The 27,904-nt window shown below is 41.4% G+C and overlaps 1 protein-coding gene across 1 annotated transcript; it reads right to left on the bottom strand.

Annotated features, from left to right (window-relative positions):
- Positions 1-2,398: 2,398 nt before the first annotated feature.
- LOC107752724 (bone morphogenetic protein 4-like) lies at positions 2,399-11,151 on the bottom strand. Its single transcript, XM_016568749.1, has 4 exons — positions 10,874-11,151; positions 7,397-7,519; positions 5,600-5,955; positions 2,399-3,391 (listed from the first exon to the last, which is right to left on the bottom strand). Exons 3-4 carry the CDS (start codon positions 5,946-5,948, stop codon positions 2,538-2,540), a joined length of 1,203 nt encoding a protein of 400 aa, XP_016424235.1. The 5' UTR covers positions 5,949-5,955; positions 7,397-7,519; positions 10,874-11,151; the 3' UTR covers positions 2,399-2,537.
- Between the last annotated feature and the right edge of the window lie 16,753 nt (positions 11,152-27,904).

Here is a 27,904-nt window from a genome sequence, read left to right as displayed (position 1 = left end):
ACATTGGTGTTTCATATTTTAGAGCAGTCACTACAATTTATTAAAGAAATCAATTAAATCTCTATGTGGGTGTGTGTAAAAAAAAAAAATCAGATGTAACCCCTTTTGTAATAATTAACATTTTCATAAGTAACTGTAATTTAATTACACATTTTTTTCTCAGTAACTGTAATTACTTTTATTTTGTAATTAAATTACGTAATTCCGTTACATGTAACTAGTTACTTCCAAACACTGATGATCAGCTCACCAAAATGCTATTAATGCACCATACCAAATTATTTTCTAATAATCTTTGTGCCAAAAAAATTTTCTGTCAAAAATAGATAAATTTAATTCAAATTAAATAAATGATCTATCTATCTATCTATCTATCTATGTCTGTCTGTCTGTCTATTATGTATGTGTGTATGTTTTCCCTAATGGAAATGTACAGCATAACGATTATATCCTCCCGAACTAATCAAATAAGAATTAAAAGGCATTTAGTATTTAGTCATTCTTGGAGATTCTTATTGGACCCCGTTATGACTGAATCCAAGTTTTGACAGAAATCCTTCACAATATTTTTGACAAGTGTCTATATTCACGCAAGCTGTAGGTAGCACCAGAGGATTTGATCAATTTAAGTATTAAACCCGAAAAGCATTTAACAAAAGAGTGAAAGATGATCGAACAGTGATGCCAAACGACGCTTATCGACAGTTCAAAGGGCTTCCGTTGGTGTTATCGTGGAATAGGGCAGTAAATGAGTGATTTAGAGCCTGACAGGCGTCTGTATTAAGTCTGCTGATGGTCTGTCTGCACATCGTCTCACCTTTGATTTGTTGTCGCGTCGCGACGTGCGCAGCGCCGTGTCGCCAGAGTCACGCTGTCTAGCCGCTATTGGGCGGATCACAGACGCACCTGGATGAGGACTGGTGTGAAGCTGCGTCTGCTGGACTCGACGGGTAACAATTATAAAATCAGTTTCTTTTAGGTATGACCATGCATTCACTCTCCGGCCTGCGTCATGTACTTAACATGTATCTCTAAGCATTTTTTTTGCTTAGTGCAGACCTCTACTGTTCAATCACATAAAGACAACATATCAATTTATAATAATAATAATAATATTCATCATCATGATTTCTTTGGTATGCATGCTTTATCTTCACTGAATCTAGTCTAAAATGCCTTCAGCTGTCATTAACACACTATCAGTAGGCTATTCATAGCTTTAGTGTTTGCCAGGTGAGGAGAGGTGTGTTAATTCACAGCACAGACTTTCACTTCCCACTTCACTTATAAGCCAGTCATCCAGCTTGTTTTTTTTTTGTTTGTTATAAAAAGTTATTTTACATTACAGAAATCATTAACTAATCAGAATTATGACTGAGGAAAAAAAAAAAAAATATATATATATATATTTTTTTTTTTTTTCCTCAGTCATAATTCTGATTAGTTAATGATTTCTGTAATGTAAAATAACTTTTTATATTTTTTGCATTAAAATAATGAGAAGTGGGATGTAAATTGTGCTTAATTGTTATTAACGGGGTATTAGCCTACTGTATATCACCCAGACATGTTCTTGACAGGCTTTATGGCATTTCACATGTTTTTCTTTTATTGCATTGTTACTTGATTCTAAGTGATTAATTGCCGCAAATGTGCTAAAATAGGTATTTGTTTACATATTTGGACATTGATCTGTACAAGAAAATGTTTTTTCTTTTTCATTAGGTCATGTATAACATGCCATGTATAATATGTAATAAACATGATTCCTTCTTCATTTTAAAAGTGTGCTATTTTTGGACAAACATAGAGTAGAGGCTTGAAAATAGGCTGGGATTAGGTGGAAAAGTAGCTTGCAGCTAATATGCAAAATCAGCATTAGGCAGTTAATAATTCACAAAATATGTTTGAAAATGAGCAAACTGATATTAATACATACGGTTTTAGAACTGTATACCCACACACACACAACTGCACTACAGAACTGTATATCATGATTTTGTTCTTTAAACAGAGCGTCACACTGCCTTTTATTAATCTCACGTTGTTGTTGGAATCTTTCACAATTTATTTAACAACAAAGTTATTTTGGGAACATGTAAATCACATGCTGATGCACATCAATACACATCTGATCTCTTCGTCTGATATAGCAAGAAAATCAGTTTTCCTAGCATTTCACACAGTGCTCTATTTTAAGTACACAAATGATGCTTTCTGAGGGGTTCGCTTGGCTACGCATTTGGTGAATGTATATTGTATTAAAGAAATAAATACTACCAGTAAATAAACTTTTTAGTGGCTAATTCTTCTAGCTCATAGAAAAACCCTTGTACAGTCTGATATGCATTATGAAAAGCTGTACAGCTGAATTATAATTAAAATAACGACGCTTTTATTAAATTTTTTTTAATTATGTTGATATAAATATATATTTATATATACTTTTTTGTCAAAATATATGATCGAGGAGACAAGAAACACACATCTCAACACGGACGTTATAAATAAGTGTCCAGGGTGTATCTGTGGCCCGGTCAGCGGCAGCCACATCCCTCCACCACCATCTCCTGATAGTTTTTCAGCACCACCCTGTCCGTCTCGTCCAGGTAGAGCATGGAGATTGCACTGAGCTCGGTGGGAACGCAGCAGGCCTTGGGAATGTTGGTGTTTACCGAGTTCACCAGCGTCTGCACAATAGCGTGATTGGTGGAGTTCAGGTGATCGGCCAAAGGAAACGGACACTCCCCGTGACAGTAGTACGCCTGATATCCGGGCGGCGCCACGATCCAGTCGTTCCAGCCCACGTCGCTGAAGTCCACATAGAGCGCGTGCCGCCGACAGTTTCGGTTGCGCTTGCGACCTCTTTGCTTTGGGCTGCGCTTCGCTCGCCGCGTCAGCGGGTGACTTTTGCCGTCGTGCCCGAACGTGACCAGCAGCGGGCGAAGCTGGTTCCAGTCTTCATCCGGAAGCGGATGCAAGGAGCGACTTACGCGTACATGGCGTCCCTGGTGACGTGAGGTTGGGTTCAGGGGCACCACCTCCACGGCCAGGCCGTGATTGGAGCTCTTGTCGCGGGTCCAGCGCAGCACGGCGAGACTCACGTCGAAGCTCTCCCATCGGGTCGTGTTGTGGCGCACCAGCCGTGTGTCCAGCAGCTGCGTGATGAGCTGCCCGGCCCGCGGGGGCTTCAGCACCTCGTATATGTTTATCCGGTGGAGACCGTCGTCTCCCGTGGGTTGGGGATCTGAGATTGCATCATCTATCTGTTGCCTGTAGATACGAAGCTCTGCGGTAGAAATGAGTTCCTCCTCTGGGACGCTGCTGAGATTGAAGACGAAGCGCAGAGGAGTCTCCGGTGAGCCGCCTGACTGCAGCTCTTCCATGTGCTCTAGAGGAGGAAAATCAGAGGACAGCTCAAGAAACTGGTAGAAGATGCACTTATTAGGCATCCTAACTGTGACACTTTGGATAAAAAAATACTCAAATGTATCAGTTTTCTCAAATTATATTTATGGTTTGGTTCAAACCTTACATTTAGATTTAATATAGTGCTGTCAAACGATTAATCGCATCCAAAATAAAAGTTTTTGTTTACATAATATGTGTGTGCACTGTGTATATTTATTATGTATATATAAATACACACACATGCATGTATACATTTCAGAAAAATAGGTTATGTTTATATATTAAATATATTTATTTATAATCTAAATTATATGAATATTAATATAGACATGTAAATACATGTAAATATTTTCAAAAATATATACTGTGTGTATTTATATATACATAATAAATATACACAGAACACACACATGTATTATGCTAACAAAAACTTTGATTTTGTATGCGATTAATCGCGATTAATCGTTTGACAGCACTAATTTAATATAAACAAAAACTAAATTAGCTATAATATGCTATAGCTATAATTTTCTAGTTTTAGTTTACTTACTATAAAAATTGTGATATCACACACAAAAACACCAGAAGAAAATGATAAAAACCCCACAATTTCTTGCAGTCAGTAAATATAGTCATTATATGATCTGCACATCAACACTAAAATACTATTTAAACAAAATTGTTTATTTTAATTTTCTGAGGATTGTTCAAAGAAAACTGAACTGAACAAACATGGTTTAAACCAGAATCCATGATTTTCGTTTATTTGATTAAAATGCTCTTCGAATAAATGACAGCCATTTTAGGTTTTTGAAGTGTTACATGAAGGTAACACTTTATTTTAAGGGGTCCTTGTTACACATGTTACATGTACTTACTATTATAATAACACTTAATTGTGCATAATTACATGCAATTAACTCTAAGCCAAACCCTATCCCTAACCATACAGTAAGTACATGTAGTTAATTAATATTACTCAGTACTTAAATGTATAATTACACTATAACAAGGACACCTTAAAATAAAGTGTAACCAACATGAATACTATGAACACAATTATCTACTAAAATGATACCTAGCATTAATTACAATGTAATTCAATACATTGTAGTGATGCAAAGTAATACATGCTAATGCACTGATGCTCAACCTACAGATTTTCAAGCAATATTACCAACATTTCATATTAATTCCTGTTATTTCACTCTTTCCATATTACACGGCTCCTACTTGGTTTTGATTGGTCAGTCATGGCAGTCAAATCAGAATTGCTGTCTAGAATAAAACTGTATTACGGATCTCTCATCCAGGTAACTAGTTTCCTACATCTCCTACTTTTATGTCTCTCATATCACTCTCTTTCTCTCATTTTGACTTCAGAATTACTTTATTGAACAGATGGCTATAAACTCAAGAGTCTCCACTGAAAACCTCATTCAGAAGAATGAGAAACTGGTAGAAGACTCACAGAGTTGCATGAGAGAGGACGTCAAGTAACTTAATACAGATATCAATATTGTAATACTATTGCTGCCATGTTTGTCTTGTCTCTAGGTGAATTGTTTTTAGCATTGTAGTGGATTATTTCCTCTTGCCAGAATCTATAAGATTGTTCTCAAATATTTAAAATAATTTAGTATTTCATTTAATCATTTAATAATTCATATATTTATTCATTTAGTATTGATCCAAATAATAACATGTATCATAGAGCTGATTTAGCTTTTGTTTACAGTTAAATTAAGTCATAAGTAGGTCATATTGACCAACATGTTTATGTCTGGTGACTCTACCAATGCACTCTTATTTTCAGTGGTATCCACTCCACTTATTCCTTGTCCATTTTTCAACGTAGCTGAATCTCTCAACTCTTACTCATTTGTATGCAGGTATAAAGAAAAGTAAAATAACAAGAATAAACTGTTTAACTATGCTGATGGCCTTCTATCATCTTGATACTTAATGTGTATTTTTCTGAAGCCTTCTGGGAATTCTGTCCGCCTAAGAGACCGCATTGCTGGCAACAGGATTTTATTTAGAAATCTGTAGAGTAGCATTAAAAATAATTGCATGCTGAGAAAAGTCCCTCGACAGGATCCACATGACAAAGTGTGGTGGTGCAGAGACTTTTTAAATGTTGGGTTGAGTCTGCATTTGTCAAGTGCCACCGTCTCCGCTGTCTTACCTTCATGATGGAATCCTCTCACAGTGTTTGCGCGACTCGTGGACCTTTCGGGATAATCGAAGCTCACGTCGTGGGCTCCGGCGTCTTCGGCCTCCCCTGACTGCAGGCGATACAGGTCCAGCAGATACTTGGGCACCACAGCCGAGTAGCTGGGTCGCGGTCGCTTCTGCAGCCCAAACATGTGCAGCAGTGTGGCTTCAAAGTCCCGCAGCAGTTCATGACTCTGACCCAGGTGCTGAGCCGATGCTTTCTTCTTCCCTTCCTCGGGTATTAGACTAGCATAGCTGCTCTCTCCCAGTAGGACTTGGCATAATAAAATGACCATCAGCATTCGATTACCAGGAATCATGATGTCTCTGGTGGGCAATTTCGGGAAGCAGAAGAGAAAAGCAAGACTTCAATGAAAGATGTTTGACTCCCCATTGTCACCTTGCTTTCAATAATTAAACTGGATACCGTTAAAATGTCATTGACATTTAGGTCAGAAACATACTTTACGCAAGTTCTCGAAGGCAGAATGCTTAGTCAATGATTTGCAAATATGTGGTCCTTCAACAGACCTCCGTACTCAAGGGGGCGACAAAGCATCCTTCAAATGTCTGCATCATTAGACTATATGCGTTATTATTCAAGTTATTATTTTTCCTTCTACTAACATTCCCAGCAACATTCCCTTTAAAGTGTCGCTCCACCAAGACAGTAGTTGAACTAAAAGTACAAGAAATGCATCTGACATGTTTCAGAATGCAACAAGACACAAAATTTAGCTTACGTAGCTATACTGGGGAAAAAAATGATGTAGGATTTCACTCTGAAATTGCTTACAAATTTCACAGATAATTACAAAGAAGTGGCAAGTAACACATTAAACTTAAAGAAAAGAGTGAACATAAAAAAATTTCCAAAAAATTTGGTGGAGTAAAAATTTTCACTCTAATAAATGCCATTACTTTCACAACTAATTACAAAGAATTAGCATGATGTTACACTTTGATGTAGAAAGACTGATTTTCTTGTAAAATGTTCTCCAATAATCTTTGTTTGCTTTATATACTAACAGTGTAGAAGTGTTTGGGTTTGCGTAGAGTATGTTTTAGACCTTATTTATTCCAGATAACTGCTATACAATTAAAAATCTGTATATAACGGCATAATGAACAAAGGTTAGTAGTTTTGGGGGTCATTTGCCAAAAATAAATAAATCAAATTAAATGTCATCATTTACGCACTCTCATGTCATTTCAACCCTGTGTGACTTCCTTTGGACTCCACTGACTTATATTTTTGGTTCCCCAAAGAACCTTTATAAAACATTTTTTTTCTTAGTGTGAAGAACATTTTAATATTTAAATTTATTTTTCCACTATAAAGAACCTTTTGTGCAATGGAAAGCTTCCATAGATGTTCTCCGTGCAACCATAGATGCCAAAGAGAACCTTTAGTTTTAAGAGTGTTATGGACATATTTTCCAAAATATCTTCTTCTGTGTTCCACAAAAGGCATTTTGTAATGGTTTGGAATGACATTAGGGTGAGTAAATGATGATATAATTTTCATTTTTGGGGATAACTATCCCTTTAAGGGCCGAAGCAAACTACAGTTTGGTAGTCAAAACCGATGTCAAACAAGGACAGCAACCTACAATTTTCAAGTGTTTGCACCGCAACATAAAAGAGCTGAAAGCAAAACTCCTTATTGACCACTGTTTTTGTAAAGAATGACTAAGCCTTTTAATTTGCTCCAAATATGTAACAACCCTGTCACACGATTAGGACTGGATAGGCGTGGTCCACTTACCGACAGAAAATAAAGCATGGGAAAACAGTCCATGTTTGTGGAGAGCTGATACAGGACGAGTTCCTCAAGTGAATGTTACGTGGTCCTGGAAGGCTGTTTAAGAACTGCGGTGAGATTCCTTTCCTGAAATACAAGGGTGTATTTGCCAATTAATATTTCAAGTAATCCGATTACAGCAAACATTTCAGAATAAGCATGGCATGATTTCACTAAAACCAAAATGCAAGTTTGGGCCAGACTGACATCTTAAAGCAACTAAAATGCTGCTTGTAAATGAGCACTGATAACGTGTTGCACAAGACGGCCAGGTGCGAACACCTGAAAAGATGGCAATTCGATTTACATACAAATAGAGGTTCGTTTGTCAACAAAGGGATCTCAGACTGCCTCTTTTATTGACGGTCTTTTAAAAAGCCTTCCTAAAGAGTCTTTAAAAATCCCCCAACCCAGATTGGCCATACAAGCGGCACCATCCTGGTCCAACACCGTGATTTGTTAGAACCCATAACATCCAAATATGTAGCTACCTAATTTGCGCCAAAAGCAGAATGGATTTAAAGAGATATCTTCATTGCAACCACCATGCAACTCCACAAATGAGATTTTCAACGATTCATTTGAGAACAGAGTAACTGCACTAATAACAATCACAAGTGCATCACTGAATCCACAGCTGAACTCAATAGTTGAGCGTAGCAACGCATGCATTTGGTCATTTCTTGGACTTAGTTCCGCTGGAGCAAGTCCAACCATTACAACAGGAATGATGCATTTTAACAAGAACACGTGTGTGTGTGTGGTCATGAGAGTTATTTCTCTCTCTCCGTCTTCACAGTTGTTACACTAGCGTGGCTTTGCGGTGTGATTCTTGACTGATCTACCGAAGCACAGTGTTAGATTCTTAACAGAAGGCCAGTGGTTTTTAGATTCATAAAATCTGCCGTTTGAACGATTGAGCTGCCGTTGCAGCTAGCGCAGCTATTCAAACAGAACAGGAATGATGCATTTTAACAAGAACACGTGTGTGTGTGTGGTCATGAGAGTTATTTCTCTCTCTCCGTCTTCACAGTTGTTACACTAGCGTGGCTTTGCGGTGTGATTCTTGACTGATCTACCGAAGCACAGTGTTAGATTCTTAACAGAAGGCCAGTGGTTTTTAGAATCATAAAATCTGCCGTTTGAACGACAGTGCAGCTAGCGCAGCTATTCAAACAGTTCATTAGGTCGAGAGCAAACCATAAAAACGAGTGTAACTAAAAGACTTTAATCAGCCATGCCAGAAAACATGTAAGAAAGCACAAACAATTGGTTTCTTCAGACCACCTACACTTGTTTAAGTGTACAGATACTGCCCTAAATATTTACAGAATCCCTGTTTGAAGACGGAGTGCAGTGCATGTGCTTTTGTGCAGAGTGGGTTTTATAGTGCAGCTTGCTTCCTTTAATTTGGCAGAGTCGTTTAAATCTCACAGCGCTCGACTTTGCTCTACCCTAACCCTGCTTAATGAGATTAGGTTATGCACATGGTTCTTCAGATGTGCATGGGGGAGTAAGCTACCACAGTAACAGACTATGTTAGAATCTAACCTCTGACAAGTTTAATTCAGAAATCAAATCTGGAGATCCAAGCAGCATTCTGTCCATTTGGAAAATGAGAGACAGCTTAAGGAAAGTAGCCTATAGCCTGCAGTGCACTCGCTAAAGTTCATGGATATGTACGATGCAGAATCTGTATTGCACTGACACAATCTCTAGACCAGGGTCCTCCAGATTATTGTTTGATCTCAAACTAATTTGCATGGAAAACAACAAAACAACAGAAATATGCATTTTCGTGAATGACAATATTAAGTTCAAGATAAGAATGCAACTAAAGTTTTCATCTAATTGTGTCATTGTCCCTCCCTTACAATGTACAAGTCTATCAAAAGCAATGATTTTTTAATGGTTTTGAATATCATACCAAAGCATGCAAATACAGTATTATAGTAATATAAGCACACTATTACATTAATCAAGAACCATTTTCTTGGCCTAAAAAAAAGGCTCAAGACCTCTGCTCTAGTCTAGACAACATCTGTTGATCTGTAATCATCAGTGGACTATTTGATGACAGCTTTTGCAACAGCGTTTACTTTTTAATAAGTAGGCTATGTGGTATGAAAAGATATTTAGGCAATATCTTGTTTCTTCTGTTTTTTTTGGCTTTCTACCTCCTTGAACTAAAGATAAACACCCCTGCCAAGTGACTCATGGGTTGTGTATCTTTATGTCATAATGTACCTCATAAAACCTCTAGTCTAGACAACATCTGTTGATCTGTAATCATCAGTGGACTATTTGATGACAGCTTTTGCAACAGCGTTTACTTTTTAATAAGTAGGCTATGTGGTATGAAAAGATATTTAGGCAATATCTTGTTTCTTCTGTTTTTTTTGGCTTTCTACCTCCTTGAACTAAAGATACACATCCCTGCCAAGTGACTCATGGGTTGTGTCTCTTTATGTAATAATGTACCTCATAAAACCTTTCAGACGTGTTCTTATGCTTGACTGAGTGCCATCACTCTTCACTACAACTCATTTCAGACAAAGTACGAGTCTTCAAAACATTCGTGGAGGTCAAATATACTAGCTCAGTTGCACACTTGAGACCGGTTTCACTTAACTTATCAAATCAAATTAAGGACACAGCTATTGTTTTTAATGCTAACACCGTAAACACTGCGTAAGCCCAGAGTAGCTATAGAGTTAGGAATGCGTTAGAATTGGATTTGAAACCAGTTTACGTTCTACGCAGAAACCAGAGATTCGGAACACGCAGAATGTAGAATTTTGTTGTAGATTCCAAAAACTCAATATACAAGTGAATCGTATACGTTGCTCGGTACTATCCAAACAAAATATACCACCGTCATGATTTAGGCCACGTAGGCTACTCCAAATAAAACTGTACAAACGTGGTATTAGCCACCACATTAAAACAGAATTAAAACAGAATGTCAGTTCTGTCTGAATGAAATGCCTACTGGTACATTTGGAGCAGATGTGGAAGCTCTCATCCACTCGGCTGGATTCCTGTGAGTGCGCGGTCAGGTGCCTGAGCAATGTTGGTGGTTCTAAACTTGCAAAAAACATTAAAACATTTAAGCTATTCGGTAAGCATAGACTATAATATTAAATCCGGTGTAAAATTCCCAATACAATTCGACAAAGCAGAACGCTCCAGTATTCGGTGTGCACAGCTTTGTTGATTATAATATTTGCGTCTGGAGACGTGAAGACAGCTTTGTGGAATATAATGGGAGCGTTTTAGTTAGTCGCGTCGCCTTCAGAGAACACAGGGCGTAAAAGACGCGCAAAATGGCCAAAACGAGTGTCATTGGGTCGAAATAATTGCGCATGCCTCAGATACGGCATAAATCAATTCATGCTAAGAACATATCGAAGTACCGTGCATGGTGACATGCCAACTTACCATTGGTAGAGATGCGCACGGTATTCCTGGATGAGAAGACGGTAAAACGGAGTTTTGAAGAAGTTCACCTCACGTAACAAAAGTCCAAGCCCGAAGCGAATGTTTAGATCATTAGTTCCTCATCACGTAGAAGAAACCAACTGAGTCCAATGCGAACGCGGATCTCTGTAGCTCCAACCAAGAATAGTCGAGCACGGAGAACATCGCCGACTGATCCCGCATCCAGTTCTCCAGGCAGTTTTTATGTGACCGCCCTGCCTCCTCCCCTACTCTCTCAACCCACCGCACTTCACCCAGCACCTCTGATAAACCCCAGAGAACGCAAACACACAAGATATGTTTCCTTCTTTAAGTTACATGCATGCACTGCAACACCACGCTGCGATCTCTTCTGGAGTGTATAATCAGCGCGCTGGTAAGCACATGCAATCTTATTTTTATTTTTTTTCTTCCAGGGATGTCATCACATGAGTTGACCACACTTGCATAGAGAAGGAAAAGATGTTTATTTGAGTCACAGAAGAATAAACCAAGTAATAAGGTTAAAATAAAACTGAGCTACTCTCAAAAGTAAAAGTTCTTCAATATGGTTCTCTGCAGCGCCACAGGTTCAGAAAAGAACATAATTTGGACTGTATAATGGGATAGTTTATTGGACAAATTGTTCAAACGTTCTTCACATCAGTGTATTGGTTTAATAGATGTTTTTATAGAAAGCTAAACAAACAAACAAGTAAATTGTCTTTGTGGAAACCCAGCAAACAAGGAATGTTCTCAGAACTTTGGTTAACATTTTGGTAAGATTCTGTCAAAGTTCTTTAGTAATGTTAATAGAATGGTTATATTGTCTGCATAAACTGCATAGAATTTTTATACATTCATCTAAAGTTTTTTTTAAATGTTACTTTTTTTTCCCAGAATGTTCAGAGAACATTCGAAAATATCGTTCCCATTATGTACATACATTTTAAAATTGAATGTTTCCTTGATTTTTGCATAACCCCAAAAATGTCTTTAAAACATAAACGAAAAAAAAGAAATAACTGGACTTTTTGAATGTTTCAGAGAACATTTGGAAATAATATTTTTATAATTATTTTTATAATTTTTTAGAACATTAGAAAAACTTTTTTTAGAATATAGGCCTATATTTTTGTTAGCTGGAAAGCAGGAGTCTCTTCACATTACTCTCACATAAGTGCATATTGAAGGGATGTTGACTGAAATAAAGTCATAATATTCAAAGTTTTCAAGCCTAATAACTTGTTGAAATCACTGTGTAGTGAGCACTGTCATGTTGTGATGGAGATCAGTGAATGTTTCCTATTAATGTATTTCACCAAGCCCGGAAGCCTTCTCCGTTTTACCTCCTGCCCCTGTAATAACAATTAACCCCCAGTGTGTGAAGAAGCACTCGCAGACACCCACATTACCATATTATTTACCTGTCTGGCGAAAGTGCTTTGAGTCACAAGGCGATAAAGTGCCACCCTCCCCCAAACCCACCTTCTGCTTCCTTAGTAAAGGAAATGTCATCAAATGTTTGGAGAAACATTTTAGATGGAAAGTAAACATGAAATCAAAATTCCAAATTGACCTTGTTGACATTTAAATACAAATTCCTGGACTTATCTGTACAAGATTCGTCTGTGTTTATCTTTATTCAAAATAACCTGCCTTTCCTCTCAAATCACTTTCAACTTCAGCTGACGTCACTAAGCCCTTGATCTTATTTTTGAACATCTTTGTCCATTTTGGTATGAAAAGGCACTTTTAATGACCCAACCAATGTCAAATTTTTAACAAGTTTAAAACACTTGTGACTGTCACACCCCTTTGGACATTTTGTTGTGTTTTCATCCCTCATGTGCTCCGTTTGACCTAGTTTCTGTTTCCACTTGATTTGCCTCTCTTAGTTCCTTGTGCCCATATTTGGTTATGTTCCGGTCCTGTTCTCGTTATGTCATTATTAGTTCATCCTCGTCACCTGCCTGTCCCTCGTCAAGCTCCCCTTTATTAAGTCAAGTCTGTGCATTCTGTGTTGTCCAGTGTTAAAGTTGAGTTGTGCCTGTGTTACCTTGCTACCTTCTGTGGATTCCTTCTATGTGCATTATATTAAAGATTATTCTTCTTAATCTTCGTCGTGCATTTCTCACACCGCACCGTGACAGAACACTGGACCTAAAAGGAAAGTATAATGGCGATCTACCCCTGCGTTTTGTTTATCGATTTTTTTTTAAGTGTTTCAGTTAGTTTATTTTTGTTTGTTTCATGGATATCGCATCCATTAATGTTGCCCCAAAGAGGGGCAACACATGGATAAATGGATGGACAGTCTTTATGTTTCAAAACGGCCGTATCCTGGAGGAGTATGTTAAGGAGTTTCTCAACACCTGCCACCGTGCCAGCTGCGACGACATCTGTTTGATGGAGGGATTTTGGTGTGGTCTGGACGACGATATCATGCCCAGGGGAAATGCGGATTTAAATGTAAGCTGGACCCTCAAGAAGTACATCAATTTCGCGCTGTGGGTGAGTGGATACACACTCACAGCGGACGAAGCGGATGTAGTCTGTAACATCAGAGTCCAGCCACACCTCGCAGACATCTTGCAGCCAGACCCAGAGCCCAGCCCACCATCACCCCGCTGCGTGGTGCTAAAGCCAGAGCCCACCGCTGACGGAGAGCCAGAGCCCGCTCCTACCGACGAGCCAGCGCCAGAGAGAGAGACCGTGCTGAGGATCGCCCCAGAGCCCGTGACGTCAGACCAGGTGCGAGAGCCGGCTACAGAGCTCGCCACGGGGGAGAGCATCAAGGACAGCGAGAGTGTGGAGGGAAGCTCTGCCCACTGGACCATGGCTGAGGGTGAGCTGAGCTCAGTGGACTGTAATTGGGATATATATGCAGACATGCCCCCTCTTCTCCCGCCTTAGTCTAAACTCTGCCTGCCCTGAAACATCAGTCTGCCCTGAACCCTCTGTCAGTCCTGTTTTGGATATAGAGGCCGTTTGTGAACTCTCTGCCTGCCCTGAATTATCTATCTGCCCTGAACTTTCTGCCAATGGGACAGCGACCACGGAGGTCGTTCCCCTGTCCGCTACGCTTCCGGTATTGGGAGTCGCTATCTGGTGTGTGTGTGGGCAGCACACACCAACCCTGAAAAAACTGGGGCTCACAAATTCCCGTCCACCCGCCCTCTCCTGCCTCCTCCTGTCATCCCCTCTGCTCACCTTCAGCCCACCATCTGTGCGCTGGATTCGCCGCGGGTCTGCCAGTCTCCATCGGCGTCGTGGCTGGAGGATCCCTTGTCTCCGCCTCCAGCCTCGGAGTCCCGGACTCGCCTCGGCCCTTCGACCCAGCGGCTCCACCATGGCTCCTAGCTTCCTCCTCTCCGCCATGGCCCGTCAGTCCACTGGCTCTGTCAGGCTCCTCCTTCCCTCCGGCTCCACCTCGGTCCTCTGTCGCTCCGGCTCCTCCGCGGCCTTCCGGATCCCCGCCTCCGCCTCGGTCGCCGGCGCTATCTGCTCCGCCTTGGCCCTCCGGATCCTCCCCGTCGCCCTGGCTCATCGGCTCTCTGTCTCCGCCTCGGGCTCCTCCTCCACCTGCTCCGCCACCGTCGGTCGGCCCCTTGGAGTCGTTAGCCCTTCCTCCACCATGGCTCCTCCCTCCGTCGGCTCCACCGTGGGCCGCCATCATGGCTACGGCCTGGGTCTCGCCTGGCTCCTCCTGCTCCAAGTCCCTCCTATCTTCTCCCTGGCTCCTCCCTCCATCTGATCCGCCCTGGCTCCTCCTGTTTCCTCCATGGCGCCTCCCTCTGTCTGATCCACCCTGGCTCCTCCTGTTTCCTCCATGGCTCCTCCCTCCGTCATCTCCACCCTGGACTCTGTTCACTGTCCTCCTCCCGGGAGCCCGTCCTCCGCCCAAACCTCCACCTGGGTTGTCCGCCTGCCTTCCTGCCAGCCCAGCGCCATCCCCTGTCACCATCCCACATCCACTCTTTTGTCCTCCTCCTAAGTTCCCCTCCGTCCCACCCTTTCTTCCTGCAGCGTGAGGTGGCGCCTTCTGGGAGGGGGGGCGAACTGTCACACCCCTTTGGACGTTTTGTTTGTGTTTTCATCCCTCATGTGCTCCGTTTGACCTAGTTTCTGTTTCCCCTTGATTTGCCTCTGTTAGTTCCTTGTGCCCATATTTGGTTAAGTTCCTGTTCTCGTTATGTCATTTGTTAGTTCATCCTCCTCACCTGCCTGTCCCTCGTCAAGCTCCCCTTTATTAAGTCAAGTCTGTGCATTCTGTGTTGTCCAGTGTTAAAGTTGAGTTGTGCGGTGTGTTACCTGGCTACCTTCTGTGGATTCCTTCTGTACGGATTATATTAAAGATTATTCTTCTTCATCTTTGTCTTCGTCGTGCATTTCTCACACCGCGCTGTAACAGTGACAATGTTGATACAAAAAAACATTTTTTTTTTTATTATTATTATTTTATTTATTTATTTTAGGTTAAATGAAATATCTACCATATCTATACCAGTACCTTTCCATTTTTCTATGGATTTTTTTTACAGTGTAAGTTATAATGAGGCACTTACAACAGTGACAGATGAAAATAGCTTTAATAGAAAAATTAGAGTAGGTGTTTTTATAAAATTATGAGCTTAATGTTTCTGCTTCAAATGCTGTACAAATTGGCCCCTATTGACTTCCATTGTAAGTGCATCATTGTAGCCTTGATTTTTGCTTATTTTTAAGAACAGATAGAGGAATCATTTCTTTTTTTGTGTTATTAAACGTTGTCACATATGCTGCAGATTGAGCTAAACTTGAAGTGAACCCAAAATGTTCCTGTAATATCAAAATAAACAGTGCAGTAGACAGTTGTAAGCAAAAAGATGTTTTCCTGATTTCTCTTCACAAAATCAGTGGGGTTTCCTCCTGTGGGAAGTGCTTGTGAAGGTATTGTTGTATTGGTCTGGACCAGGACTGATTAATGATACTCACCTATGAACAGCAGCCCATAATCACTGACTTCAAACAGAGACCCTTGCTTAGTGTCCTAGCCAGTGTTGCCAAACCCCTCCCTCAGAAAATCTCTAGAACCACCCTCAAAAGTCTCAATTTTTCACAAAAAGTCGCCAAATATGAAAACAAAGTAAATACAGGTAAATTTGGTAAAGGAAAGTAAATAAAAAAATCGCTAGTTTTATTTAAATATAGCTAAAATAGCTCCTTATCGCAAATAAATAAAAGAAGTCGCAGCTACAATGAGAAAGTAGCTAAATTTGGCGACAAAATCCCCAAATTGGCAACACTGGTCCTAGCACACCTTTTCTCTCATCTTCTCTCTTGGTCAGCAGCTATAAGGCACTTGCTAGTGCAGACACGCACCCTGATGACTGATCAAATAACACTTTCGCTAGTCCAGCTAGTTCTTTTACTGCCGCATTCCTGAAGATCTTCCCAGCATCTGTCATGGTCTGTGCCGTAGTACTGTTCTGGACAAGCAATTTTAATCTTCCATTTTGACAAGGCACTGAAAAGAGGTGAACATAAAGGAATTCAGATATTCCGATACTGGGGCAACATATACCAGTATTGTGAGACGTGTTGCACTACATCCATGTAGCAAATCAAACATGTTGACTGCTTTTGACTACAAGAAAAAAGTGTACTCTGAAAATAGTCAAAACAAATTTGTCAATGATAAGACCTCAACCCTATACTGTAATTCAGGGTGCGTATTTACAATATATTTTATGTTATATATATATATATGAAGTGAAGTGACATGTGGCCAAGTATGGTGACCCATACTCGGAATTAGTGCTCTGCATTTATCCCATCCAAAGTGCACACACACAGCAGTGAACACACACACACACCGTGAACACACACCCGGAGCAGTGGGCAGCCATTTATGCTGCGGCGCCCGGGGAGCAGTTGGGGGTTCGGTGCCTTGCTCAAGGGTACCTCAGTCGTGGTGTTGAAGGTGGGAGAGAGCGCTGTACATTCACTCCCCCCACCTACAATCCCTGCAAGACTCGAACCCACAACCTTTGGGTTACGAGTCCGACTCTCTAACCATTAGGCCACGACTTATATATATATATATATTCAGCATCATTACTCCAATCTTCAGTGTCACATGATTCTAATATTCTGATTTGCTACTCAAGAAACATTTCTGATTATTATCAATGTTGAAAACTGTTGTGCATTTTTTTTTTGATAAATAGAAAGTTGAAAAGAACCTTGATTATTTGAAACATAAATCGTTTGTAACAGTATAAAAGTCTTTACTGTAACTAATCAATTTAATACACCCTTGTTATGAATAAATAAAAGTATTAATTTCTTACAGACCCCAAACTTTTGAATGGTAGTTCATGATTTCCATAAAAATATGAAGCAGCACAACTGTTTTCAAAATTAGCTTCAAAGTTGACATGATGCGAACTCAGGAGCATTTTTGTATATAAACAGGCATTCTGTGGTCTCTCATTAATCTATTTTTTCTTCCTGAGCAAATAGTTTTGTCTGAGGGCGAAGTTTCAAATTTTACATTTTTATATAACTTTAATGTTATATCAGAGTGCTGCCTTTGTACTTTTGACTGAACTGCTTAGCAACTTTTATTTTAATGGCTATTGTAGTTCATTAAATATTATTGTTCAATAAATAATATTTTATATAAACAGTAGTATTTTAATAACAATATTTGGTATTGAGAAAAAGTTTGTGTTAAATGATTTTTATTACATTGTTCCGCCATTAGTCTTTATGAGTCAGTAGCAAAGCCTTTTATATTGAAAGGGACTGAAGCAAGGATGTAAACAAGGACATAATTTTTTACTTTCAACAACACCTTGCAGCTCTGTCATCAGAAATCACCCTTAACAGATGAAAGGATAGTATGACAAAGATAGCGCTTTCCTCAGCGGACATTAAAACTAATGTTTGATTCTGAATATGAGATTGAGCTGAAGAATAAATGTTGTGTATCAGATGCAGATAATCACACTCGCTCAGTCCATCTCTCTCATAATACTCTACATACTATAATAAGCTTTTAACTTTTATGAAGCAACTCAACGTTCCTCTGTTACTAGTTGTAAATAACGTTTTCAAATTAGTAATTAGGATTGGTCTTAATTGGGCTGTTAAACTGTCAGTATAAGATTTGAATCTGTGGCGGAAAGAAGTAAGTGGTTCCTCAGCTAGCACCTCCTTGTAGTGTTGTGTGTGTTTGTATGTAAAAATATTGTGTGTGTCTGTATGTACATGTAATGATGTTTTATTAACAAGGTTCGGGAGGAGCGCGTCAGATACTTAGCCTAATTAACAAAGGTGGAGCGCATTCAAGTTAATCAACACCATGATATAAATACAGCTGACTTACCTCTATCCATTGACGGTTTATCAGCATTCGGTTTGCACCTTTTGCCATTATATCTCAGACTCAGCTTCTCCCATCTAAACGACGAGACCTATACTGGGGATTTTTCGGTTCTCCGGCCAATCTGCCGGACCCAGGATCACCCTTTCTCCGCCAGACACCGCCGACGAGCTCCAGGCTTCATCGCGGCCGCTGCTCTCTGCTCGACCAGCCACCCGCTCTCCCTACCGTCGGATGCCGGCGAGATCCTCCCGGCCACACAACTTTACCTTTCTGTCATACGTTCGGAGAGGCTTACCCGTTCGATGCCGTGAGTGTTGAGCTCCCGTCGGCGAGAGCCTCCCGGCTAAACAACCTTTTAATGTTAGACATTCTCACAAAATGTATCCACACCCTCCGCACAGGTTACCAGCCTCTCAGTACAGCCCGCACACTCGACGCCATGTTCATTCTAACCTTTTTCGGTTTTCTTGAGGCTTACCCGTTCGATGTTCTGAGTCTGATACCCCATCGGATGCTGCGAGAGCCCTCCCAGTCGGGTTTTCCTTTTCTCTCTCCCCGCCCGGCGAGGCTTACCCGTCTGATGCAGCGAGTATTGATCTCCCGTCAGATGTCGGCGAGAGTACTCCCGGTTGGGCTTCTATACTTGCCGCCCGCAAGCGAGACTTATCCATCCGATGCCGTGAGTATTGATCTCCCGTCGGGTGTCGCAAGAGTCCTCCTTGCCGGACGGCCCAAAGCCTTTTTATCTGCCAAACCGAGAGGACCCACACGTCCGTCGTCCTGAGTCTTGATCTCCAGTCGGAGGCTTCATGGGCCCTCTCGGTCAGCCATTTTGCCCTCTGCCCACTGATTAGCAGGGGCCTGTCAGTCAGTAGGGCCCGTACGCCGACACCGCGAGCTATTCCAGTCGAGGCAACTCGGGCCCTCCTGGTAGGGCTATACAATCACGTTGCTCCTCCCCATCGGCCGGTAGGGCTTAAATTGCTCTCACTGGAGTACGTAGGCTCTTCCGGCTTGCCAACCAGGCGACTTCTCAAAACATCAGCCCCCGCCAGTTCTCAGTGCTTATTTTGGGGGGGTTCTTCAGTCTGGCGGCTGTCCTTTGCTCAATTGCTTTTTGGGGGGTACTCTAGGTTCGGGCCATTCCCGATGGTGGCGCCCGTCGGCCGTCGGCGAGAGGCTCCCGGCCACATAACTTTTCTTTTCCGTTCGACGGTTGGCGAGGCTTAGCCGTCCGATGCCATGAGTCTCGACCTCCCGCCGAACGCTGTCAGAACCCTCTCCGATAACCTCAAGTCTTTTCCCCCCGCCTGGCGAGGCTTACCCGTTCAATGTTCTGAGTCTGATACCCCATCGGATGCTGCGAGAGCCCTCCCAGTCGGGTTAACTCGTGAAATGATGTTTTATTAACAAGGTTCGGGAGGAGCGCGTCAGATACTTAGCCTAATTAACACAGGTGGAGCGCACTCAAGTTAATCAACACCATGATATAAATACAGCTGACTTACCTCAATCTATTGACGGTTTATCAGCATCCCTCCTCCGCCCCATCTCCTCACTTCGAGTTCATACTACACTTATACGGGGGGGTACTCTAGGTTCGGGCCATTCCCGAGCTCGGAGCCCTTCCCCGGACAGCACGCCAAATATGCATTACCATACTTCAGCTAATTATATATAAGCGTGAACTCGTGAATATATTTATATATCTGTTAAAGGCTCTGTGTTTAGGCCTTTTAAGCAGAAATCTAAGCATGTCTGAATTGAGTTTTCACCTAACGCCTTGCATCTTTTGTGACTGTCAAATGGCCATAAAGCCAAATGTGTCTCTCGCTCTCAAACACAAACACGGCTATCTCTCTTCCTCCATGACAGCTGGGCAGAAGATGTGTGGATGGACTTATCAGAGTTGCTTGCTGAAGTGTGTTGGACCCCAGACCTTTTTATAGCTTACTTTGTATGTGTTGGAAGACACTCTTGCCGCAACATTGTCCAGACCTTTTCCTGAGTGCTGCAGTACCTGTTGGACTACCGGGGGTCACAAAGGGGAAACTTCCTGAAAGATTTAAAAGCTTTTTTTATCAGAAGATGGGTCAGCACTTGAGAATACTCCTTTAATCTAAGAGGACGTATTGACACTTGCAAGCAATCATCACTGTTGGTGCTGTAACCCAGAGGTATGTAAAAGTCTTAAAATAATTGTGAAAATGTTTGATTTATATGAAAATGTTTCATTTGACTATTACATTTAATACATTTTCAGCTCAAAAGTTATACTTGTACACATAATTCAAACTAAACGCAAAGGGTTACTCATTGTAGTGGACTAATAAAGCAATAAGAAAGGCTATAGTTACAGCAATTGTACCAAATTTTATCAAAACTTCCCTAGCGAACAGTGATTGTTCTCAGATCTTTGGCTAACATTATGGCAAGGTTTTCTCGAAATTATGAATTTTCTACCAGTCATATAAATAGAAAGCACATAGTAGTTAAGGCCACCTAATATAAAGTGGGACCAATATTTTCAAATGTTACTAACTTGTTTCAGAACATTCAAAGAACATTCAGTAACATCCCCATAATTTTCCAAAATAATAAAATTTTATTTCCCTTCATGTTCGTATATAAGCACAAAAAAAAAAAAGTTTTTGAACATTCCAAAATAACATTTTCATAACTCATTGGGAATTTTAGCAAAACGTTCTCAGAACATATTTTTGTTAGCTGGGTTACTTCTCTTTTTCATTTCAGAACATTTAGAGAACATTCAAAAGTAACATTCCCATTATATTTGCAAAATTATAAAAAGGAATGTTCCTGTAAAATCAAGTAAAAAACAAAACATTGTTTACACAAATTATGGATGTTTTGAACATTCAGAGAGCATTAAGAAATAACATTTTCATAACTTTATGTGAACATTAGCAAAACATTCTTAGAACATATTTGTTAGCTAGGTCCTTAACCATGGAAAATTGTAGCAGTGACAAATTATAAAAGCCACAATATAAAGTTACATGTATTAAAATCCATAATCAGAATGAGCAGTTTGCCACATTAACATAGACTGTGCGTTCACAGGTGTATGTTTACAACGACATCAAACGCAGCTCGTCCAATCAGTATTTAGAGTCTGTTTTGTAATAAAAGATTATCAGGCATAAACTTCATGTTTGAACTACAGAACCTTGAACTACAGACCTTCTATGACCGAACTACAGACCTTCTATGACCAAACTACAAAACAACAAGCATTACAAGACAAGGAAAAAAAACTCGCCAAACCTTTTAAGGAAGGCCAGGCACTTCCTTGCCCTCATGTTTGTCTGCTCGAGCTCCTCCACCTTTCTTTCTTTTTCTCAGCATATTTATTTTTACTGCGCATCCATATCCTTAAGCCCTCTTAACATTTCAGGCCATTGAGAAGCTCTTAAGTGGATGAGCGAGTGTTAACTGTGTCTTTTCAAACCTTGACATTTAATACTCAATATAAATCTCTGCAAAACAAAAATTTGAAATTAAAAATGAGAAATGTTGCCTTGTCAACTAGCTGAATACAAGCTTTTAAATTTTTTTTAAAAATATATATGTAAATGTGCTGTATAGTGCATAATGACAATAAAGTTGAATCTATCTTCTTAAAAATCACCTTTTTTCAAAAAAGAAAAAAACATGCAATTTCAGAACTATATTTGCATTCATGAGATGTGTATGTTTAATTTGTGTGTGTGTGATCAGGCAGTTAGATCATACTCCAGCTGTCAGATTAAAAACAGCAGTTTAAAGCTCTCAGCATTGCCATGCTTATAATTTCTCAGTGGGACACAATGTGTTTAATGTGAAGGACTGTGGGGGGAAAAAAAATGACATTTAATACTCAATATAAATCTCTGCAGAGACCTGTTATTTTTTCAAGAATGTAATTACATACTTTCAAATAAAACTTGAAAGGGCCCAACAAGTTTTAAAACACAGTGTGTGCTCTCTGGACGGCGGGAAGGAATTCCAAGCAGTTGGAATATGCTAACATCTCAGTGTGTGTGAACCACCGGCCCTTGGCAAGACAACATAGTATTTTGTTGCCTTAGACCTCGTTAGATATACAAAATACAGAGACAATTAATCCATGTATGATTCAAGTAGCCTGACTAACAAGAATATATTGCTGCTTGAATGTTTACAGCTGAAGTGACCTCAGTTTGTCCTCATTTACAACAGTCGCTTGTTGTGCACTTGTAATGACCCAGAAATGATTGTTGACACACAGTACATAAAACAAAAGAGAATGCAATGATAATAGTGTTAAAATGACTATTTGCATTTGCACTAAGTACACTGTTTAAAAAAAAGGCCACCTACATCAACTTAAAAAAGCTTAAGTTTAGTTGCTGTCTTTAATTTTTATTTTGTTGAAATTGGTTACATTAATTTGTTGAGACCCAGCAAGACCTGAAGCCTTTAGCTCAAACACCAGAAACATAATTAAACAAGGAGGACAGCTCCTTAAAGCAAGTCCCTCCTAGGTTTTTTACAGCTAGCATGTTATTACCAGAGTGAGTGCTGCTTAAACTCTGGGAGTGGTCAGAAAACTTGGCAGGGCTTGGGGCAACATAGTTCTCTGAGAGTGCTTTTGGCCTTGTTGTAGTTCAGTAATAAAAAACATACAGTTTTATCAAAATTAGCCTGTATGGCATACAAATTGCAGAGCTAGCAAATCAGAATTAAAGGACACAATTAAAATTGAAAGTCATGTTGCTGCACAATTGTTGTATGTGTAGCTCTTAATAATGATATTTATTTACTTATTATGAATTGGCCATAAATATACTATACACACAATGGGTAGTATGTTTACAGATGCTATTTCCAGAAGCATAAAATTTCCCAGAATGCTATAATTTGTGTGAAAGCTTGTTTCCACCACAGGTCAAGGTAAAATGGTAATTGTGACTTTTTATTTCACAATTCAGACATCATGAGACAGAGAGAGAGAGAGAGAGAGAGAGAAAGAATAGGGGGTCTGAATTCTGAGATAAAATGTTGCAATTACCTTTTAATGTTATTATTATTATTATTATTATTATTATTAGTTTATTCCGTGGCAGAAACAGGCTACCATAAATTTACCCAAATGTCTTTAAAATGGAGCCAAAAAATTTTGAAGGAGACTTGAATTTATGTTGAACGTCTCTGAAACACTTTCAATTTAGTTCCAGTTCAACCTCAGGTGCATTGTGGATATTTCAAATTCACACTGAACATTAGACTGATGTGATTTTATTATCATTGAGATTTTTAATATTAATTAGATCATTTTAGTTGTCACAATACGTAAATGGGATTTTTAAAGAGTTAATCAAGTGCATGAAAATTCCCATTACTAACAAATCTGCATCCCACAACATTCTCCTGGAAGACCAACTGAAGTTTTTCTAACTAGCTTCATAATTGTGGGTTATTGTGCTGGTGAGGGCATTTTCAGAATGAATAATTTAAAGGTTTCTGCCTGACTGAGCCTTGCTGATTTTCTGTACAGATGAGGCTGAAAGTCCTCCATATCAGTAGGTAAGGCTGTGTTGAAGTGTTGGCCCTTGACTGTTGCCCTGCAGCAGCTTTTGCATGGCTTGCCACCACCTCCTTCTCCTTATGTGAGTTACTGCGCTGGTAATGAGCTGTAGAAACACATACAAAATGAGAAACTGACCTGCAGTTCATTCTTAAACACACCTTAACTGAAGATGAAAGTAGAGGCATGAATCAAGGGCAAGGTGATCTTTCACCTTTAATGTGTGTAAGTACTATCATTAGAGGCTTTTGCAGAACATCACAGCCAACCAAGGCACATTGTCACAATGAGGAGTCTCAAGATCCAAGTGCGAGTGAAAATAAAGAGTTTATTTAGCGAAGGACAGAGACAACAGCAGATGGGAACTCCAGCCGAGATCCTCTATACCTTCACAACAACTGTGAAGAGTTATCCAACTCAGTGTGGACACATCCGACATGGGTGCAGGATAATCTGATACAGGCTGGACGAGAAATGGGAAACAGTGAAGAGCTGACAGAAAAACAAGACATGATTAACGAACCGACAACACACAATACAAATGCCAGCTAGATATAGGCAGCGCAATTAGCTACAGCTGTGCGCTCTGATTAGCCGTCAGCTGTGGTTACTAGGCAACGAACGCACACACACACCAGACAGAGATGCAAAATGAACACACAGACCCATGAACTGTGACAGTACCCCTTCTCCTAGGAGTGCCTCCTGGCACTCCCAGGAGAACTTACCTGGCGATTGTAATCATCGATAAGAGAGTGATCCAGTATGTCTCTCGCAGGCACCCAACTCCTCTCCTCAGGACCGTAACCCTCCCAGTCCAACAAGTACTGAAATCCTCGTCCCCTCCGCCTCGAGTCCAGAATACGTTTTACCAAATAAGCTGGTTCCCCATCTACGAGACGCGGCGGGACAGGCGGATTAATAGCTGAATGAAAAACGGGCTTTAATTTGGATACATGAAACACCGGATGAATTCTCCTGTACGCTGGAGAAAGTTTGAGGCGGACTGCCACCGGACTAATAATTTTGGTTACAGTAAATGGGCCAATAAATTTGGGCGCAAGCTTATTACTGACGGACCGGAGAGGAATATTTTTAGATGAAAGCCACACTTTTTGACCAACGACGTAGACGGAAGGCTTCGACCGGTGGCGATCGGCCTGAGCCTTGGTGCGCGCCCCCACCTTGGAGGAGGGTCTGTCTGGTCCTGCTCCAGGTGCGTCGGCACCTCTGGACAGATGTGTGGGCAGAGGGGACCACAACTTCAGATTCCATACTCGGAAAAACAGGTGGCTGGTACCCTAAACTACACTCAAATGGAGATAGGCCCGTAGCTGAGACTGGTAACGAGTTATGTGTGTACTCAACCCATGAGAGATGCTGGCTCCAAGAGGAGGGGTTCTGAGAGACCAAACATCGCAACATACGTTCTAAATCTTGGTTGGCCCTCTCCATCTGACCGTTACTCTGGGGATGGAACCCAGAAGAAAGACTAACCGTTGCCCCCAACAACCGACAAAACTCTCTCCAAAATTTGGAAACAAACTGAGGCTGATCCCCTGTCAGAGACCACGTCCACCGGAAGGCCATGTATGCGAAAAACGTGGTCAATGACAGCAACCGCTGTTTCTCTGGCAGATGGTAATGTAGGCAGAGGGATGAAATGAGTTCATCCCTCTAGAGAACCGGTCCACCACGGTCAAAATCACCATGTTTCCCTGTGAGGGTGGGAGACCTGAAACAAAATCTAGCGAAATGTGGGACCAGGGTCTCGAAGGAACCGACAACGGCTGAAGGAGTCCAGCAGGGGGTCGATTGGAAGACTTAGAAACAGCACAGACCGAGCAAGCCAAAACAAAAAGACGAACGTCGCGAGCCATAGATGGCCACCAGAACATTTGTTTAACGAGAAACGTGGTGCGATTAACCCCAGGATTACAGGCTACCTTGGAACAATGACCCCATCGGATAACTTCGGACCTTAAACACTCTGGCACAAATAACCAACCCGGTGGGCTTCCGGGTTGGGGCATTACCCCTTGACAGGCCGTGCGGACCTTCGACTCGATTTCCCACATGACCGCAGAAACAAAAAGCTTCTGCAGCACAATGGGCTCGGAAAAAGACGGGCGCTCCGAATGATCAAAAATATGGGATAACGCGTCCGGCTTGATTTTTTTTTAATCCGGACGGTAAGAAATACAAAAATCAAAACGACCGAAAAAAAGAGCCCAACGGGCCTGCCTAGAGTTTTATCTTTTGGCGGCCTTGATGTATTCAAGATTCTTGTGGTCAGTCCAAACAATAAAAGGAACCCCCGAACCCTCCAACCAATGACGCCACTCTTCCAAGGCTAGCTTGACTGCCAGCAACTCTCTGTTACCAATATCATAATTACGTTCGGCAGGTGACAAATGGTGAGAAAAATATGCGCAAGGATGCATCTTGACGTCCGTGGAGGAGCGCTGGGATAAAACCGCACCAGCCCCCACCTCTGACGCGTCAACCTCCACCACAAACTGCCAGGACGGATCAGGGGCAACAAGGATGGGAGTTGAAACAAAGCAGCTTTTCAGTTTGGTAAACGCAGCCTCCGCTGCGCTTGACCACCTGCACGGAGTCTTGGTGGAGGTTAAGGCAGTCAAAGGAGCGGCTAGCTGGCTAAAATTGCGAATAAACCGGCGGTAAAAATTGGCAAAGCCCAGAAACCTCTGCAGGGCCTTGTGGGAATCTGGGGTTGGCCAATTCACCACAGCCTGAACTTTGTCGGAATCCATGTGTAAATGAACTGATCTACCATATCTCTCAACACGTCATTGACAAGTGCTTGGAATACTGCGGGAGCGTTTGAAAGGCCGAAAGGAAGAACAAGATATTCAAAGTGCCCCCTGGGGGTATTAAAAGCAGTTTTCCATTCATCCCCCTCTCTTATGCGAACCAAATGATAAGCGTTACGGAGATCCAATTTCGTGAAAAATTACGCCCCCTGCAGACGCTCGAAGGCCGACGACATCAACGGTAAAGGGTAAGTATTCTTCACCGTTATGTCGTTCAGCCCTCGATAGTCAATACAGGGACGAAGAGAGCCATCTTTCTTTTTCACGAAAAAGAAACCCGCACCAGCTGGAGAAGAAGAGGGGCGGATGATCTTGGCTGCTAGAGAATCAGAAATATATTTCTCCATAGCCTCCCTTTCCGGGGAGGAAAGCGAATATAACTTGCTTTTAGGCGGAGACGTACCTGGTAATAAGTCTATAGCACAGTCATAGGGATGATGCGGAGCTCGAGACTTACTGAACACTCCCTTCAGGTCTAGGTACTCACAAGGCACGTTAGACAGATCCATGCGTTCATCCTGAAACACAGAACAAGACACAGAAGAACACGCAGATAACAAACAGGAAGCATGACAAAATTCGCTCCAAGCGAAAACAGAATTCATGCGCCAGTTAATATGGGGGTTATGGAGCACAAGCCAGGGGTGTCCCAGAACCACAGGAGCAGAGGGAGTGTCAGTCAAAAGAAAGTCAATGTTCTCTGAGTGATTGCCAGAGGTGATGAGTCTTAAGGAGACAGTGGTGTGCGTGACAGAGGGTAAAGGCTGACCATTCAGCGCAACCACAGAGTATCTTGAGCCTGTGAGCGAGATTAATGTCTAAAAAAATTACCCTCTGCTCCCGAGTCCACTAGAGCCTCACAGTCATAAACCAGTGAATGCAATTTCAACCTAAGAGGGAGATGAGTGGCTGAAAAAGAGGATTTAGTCAGTGTAATCCCACCCGTCAGTAACCTCTTACCTACTGGCGGGTACTGGCTTTTACTGGACACTGCAGAGCGATGTGGACGGCGGCTCCACAATACAAACACAGTCCCCTCTCCCTGCGTCTCTGCTTCTCCTGCTGTGAAAGACGGGACCTGCCCATTTGCATAGGCTCAGGATCCAGAAGAGACATCACCATCTCGCCAGGGATAGATGAAAAGTGACCCTGTGGACTGACCGGCAACCCTCGAGGTGTCCGAGAACCCCTCCGCCGCAACCTGGTATCCACCTGAATGGCCAGGTCTATGA

Source organism: Sinocyclocheilus rhinocerous, unplaced genomic scaffold (genome assembly GCF_001515625.1).
Source record: "Sinocyclocheilus rhinocerous isolate Xijiao unplaced genomic scaffold, SAMN03320098_v1.1 scaffold321, whole genome shotgun sequence".
In the NCBI taxonomy this organism is placed as follows: Eukaryota; Metazoa; Chordata; class Actinopteri; order Cypriniformes; family Cyprinidae; genus Sinocyclocheilus; species Sinocyclocheilus rhinocerous.
The sequence above is the reverse complement of the archived record's forward strand: the minus strand, read 5'-3'. Positions and strand labels throughout refer to the sequence as shown.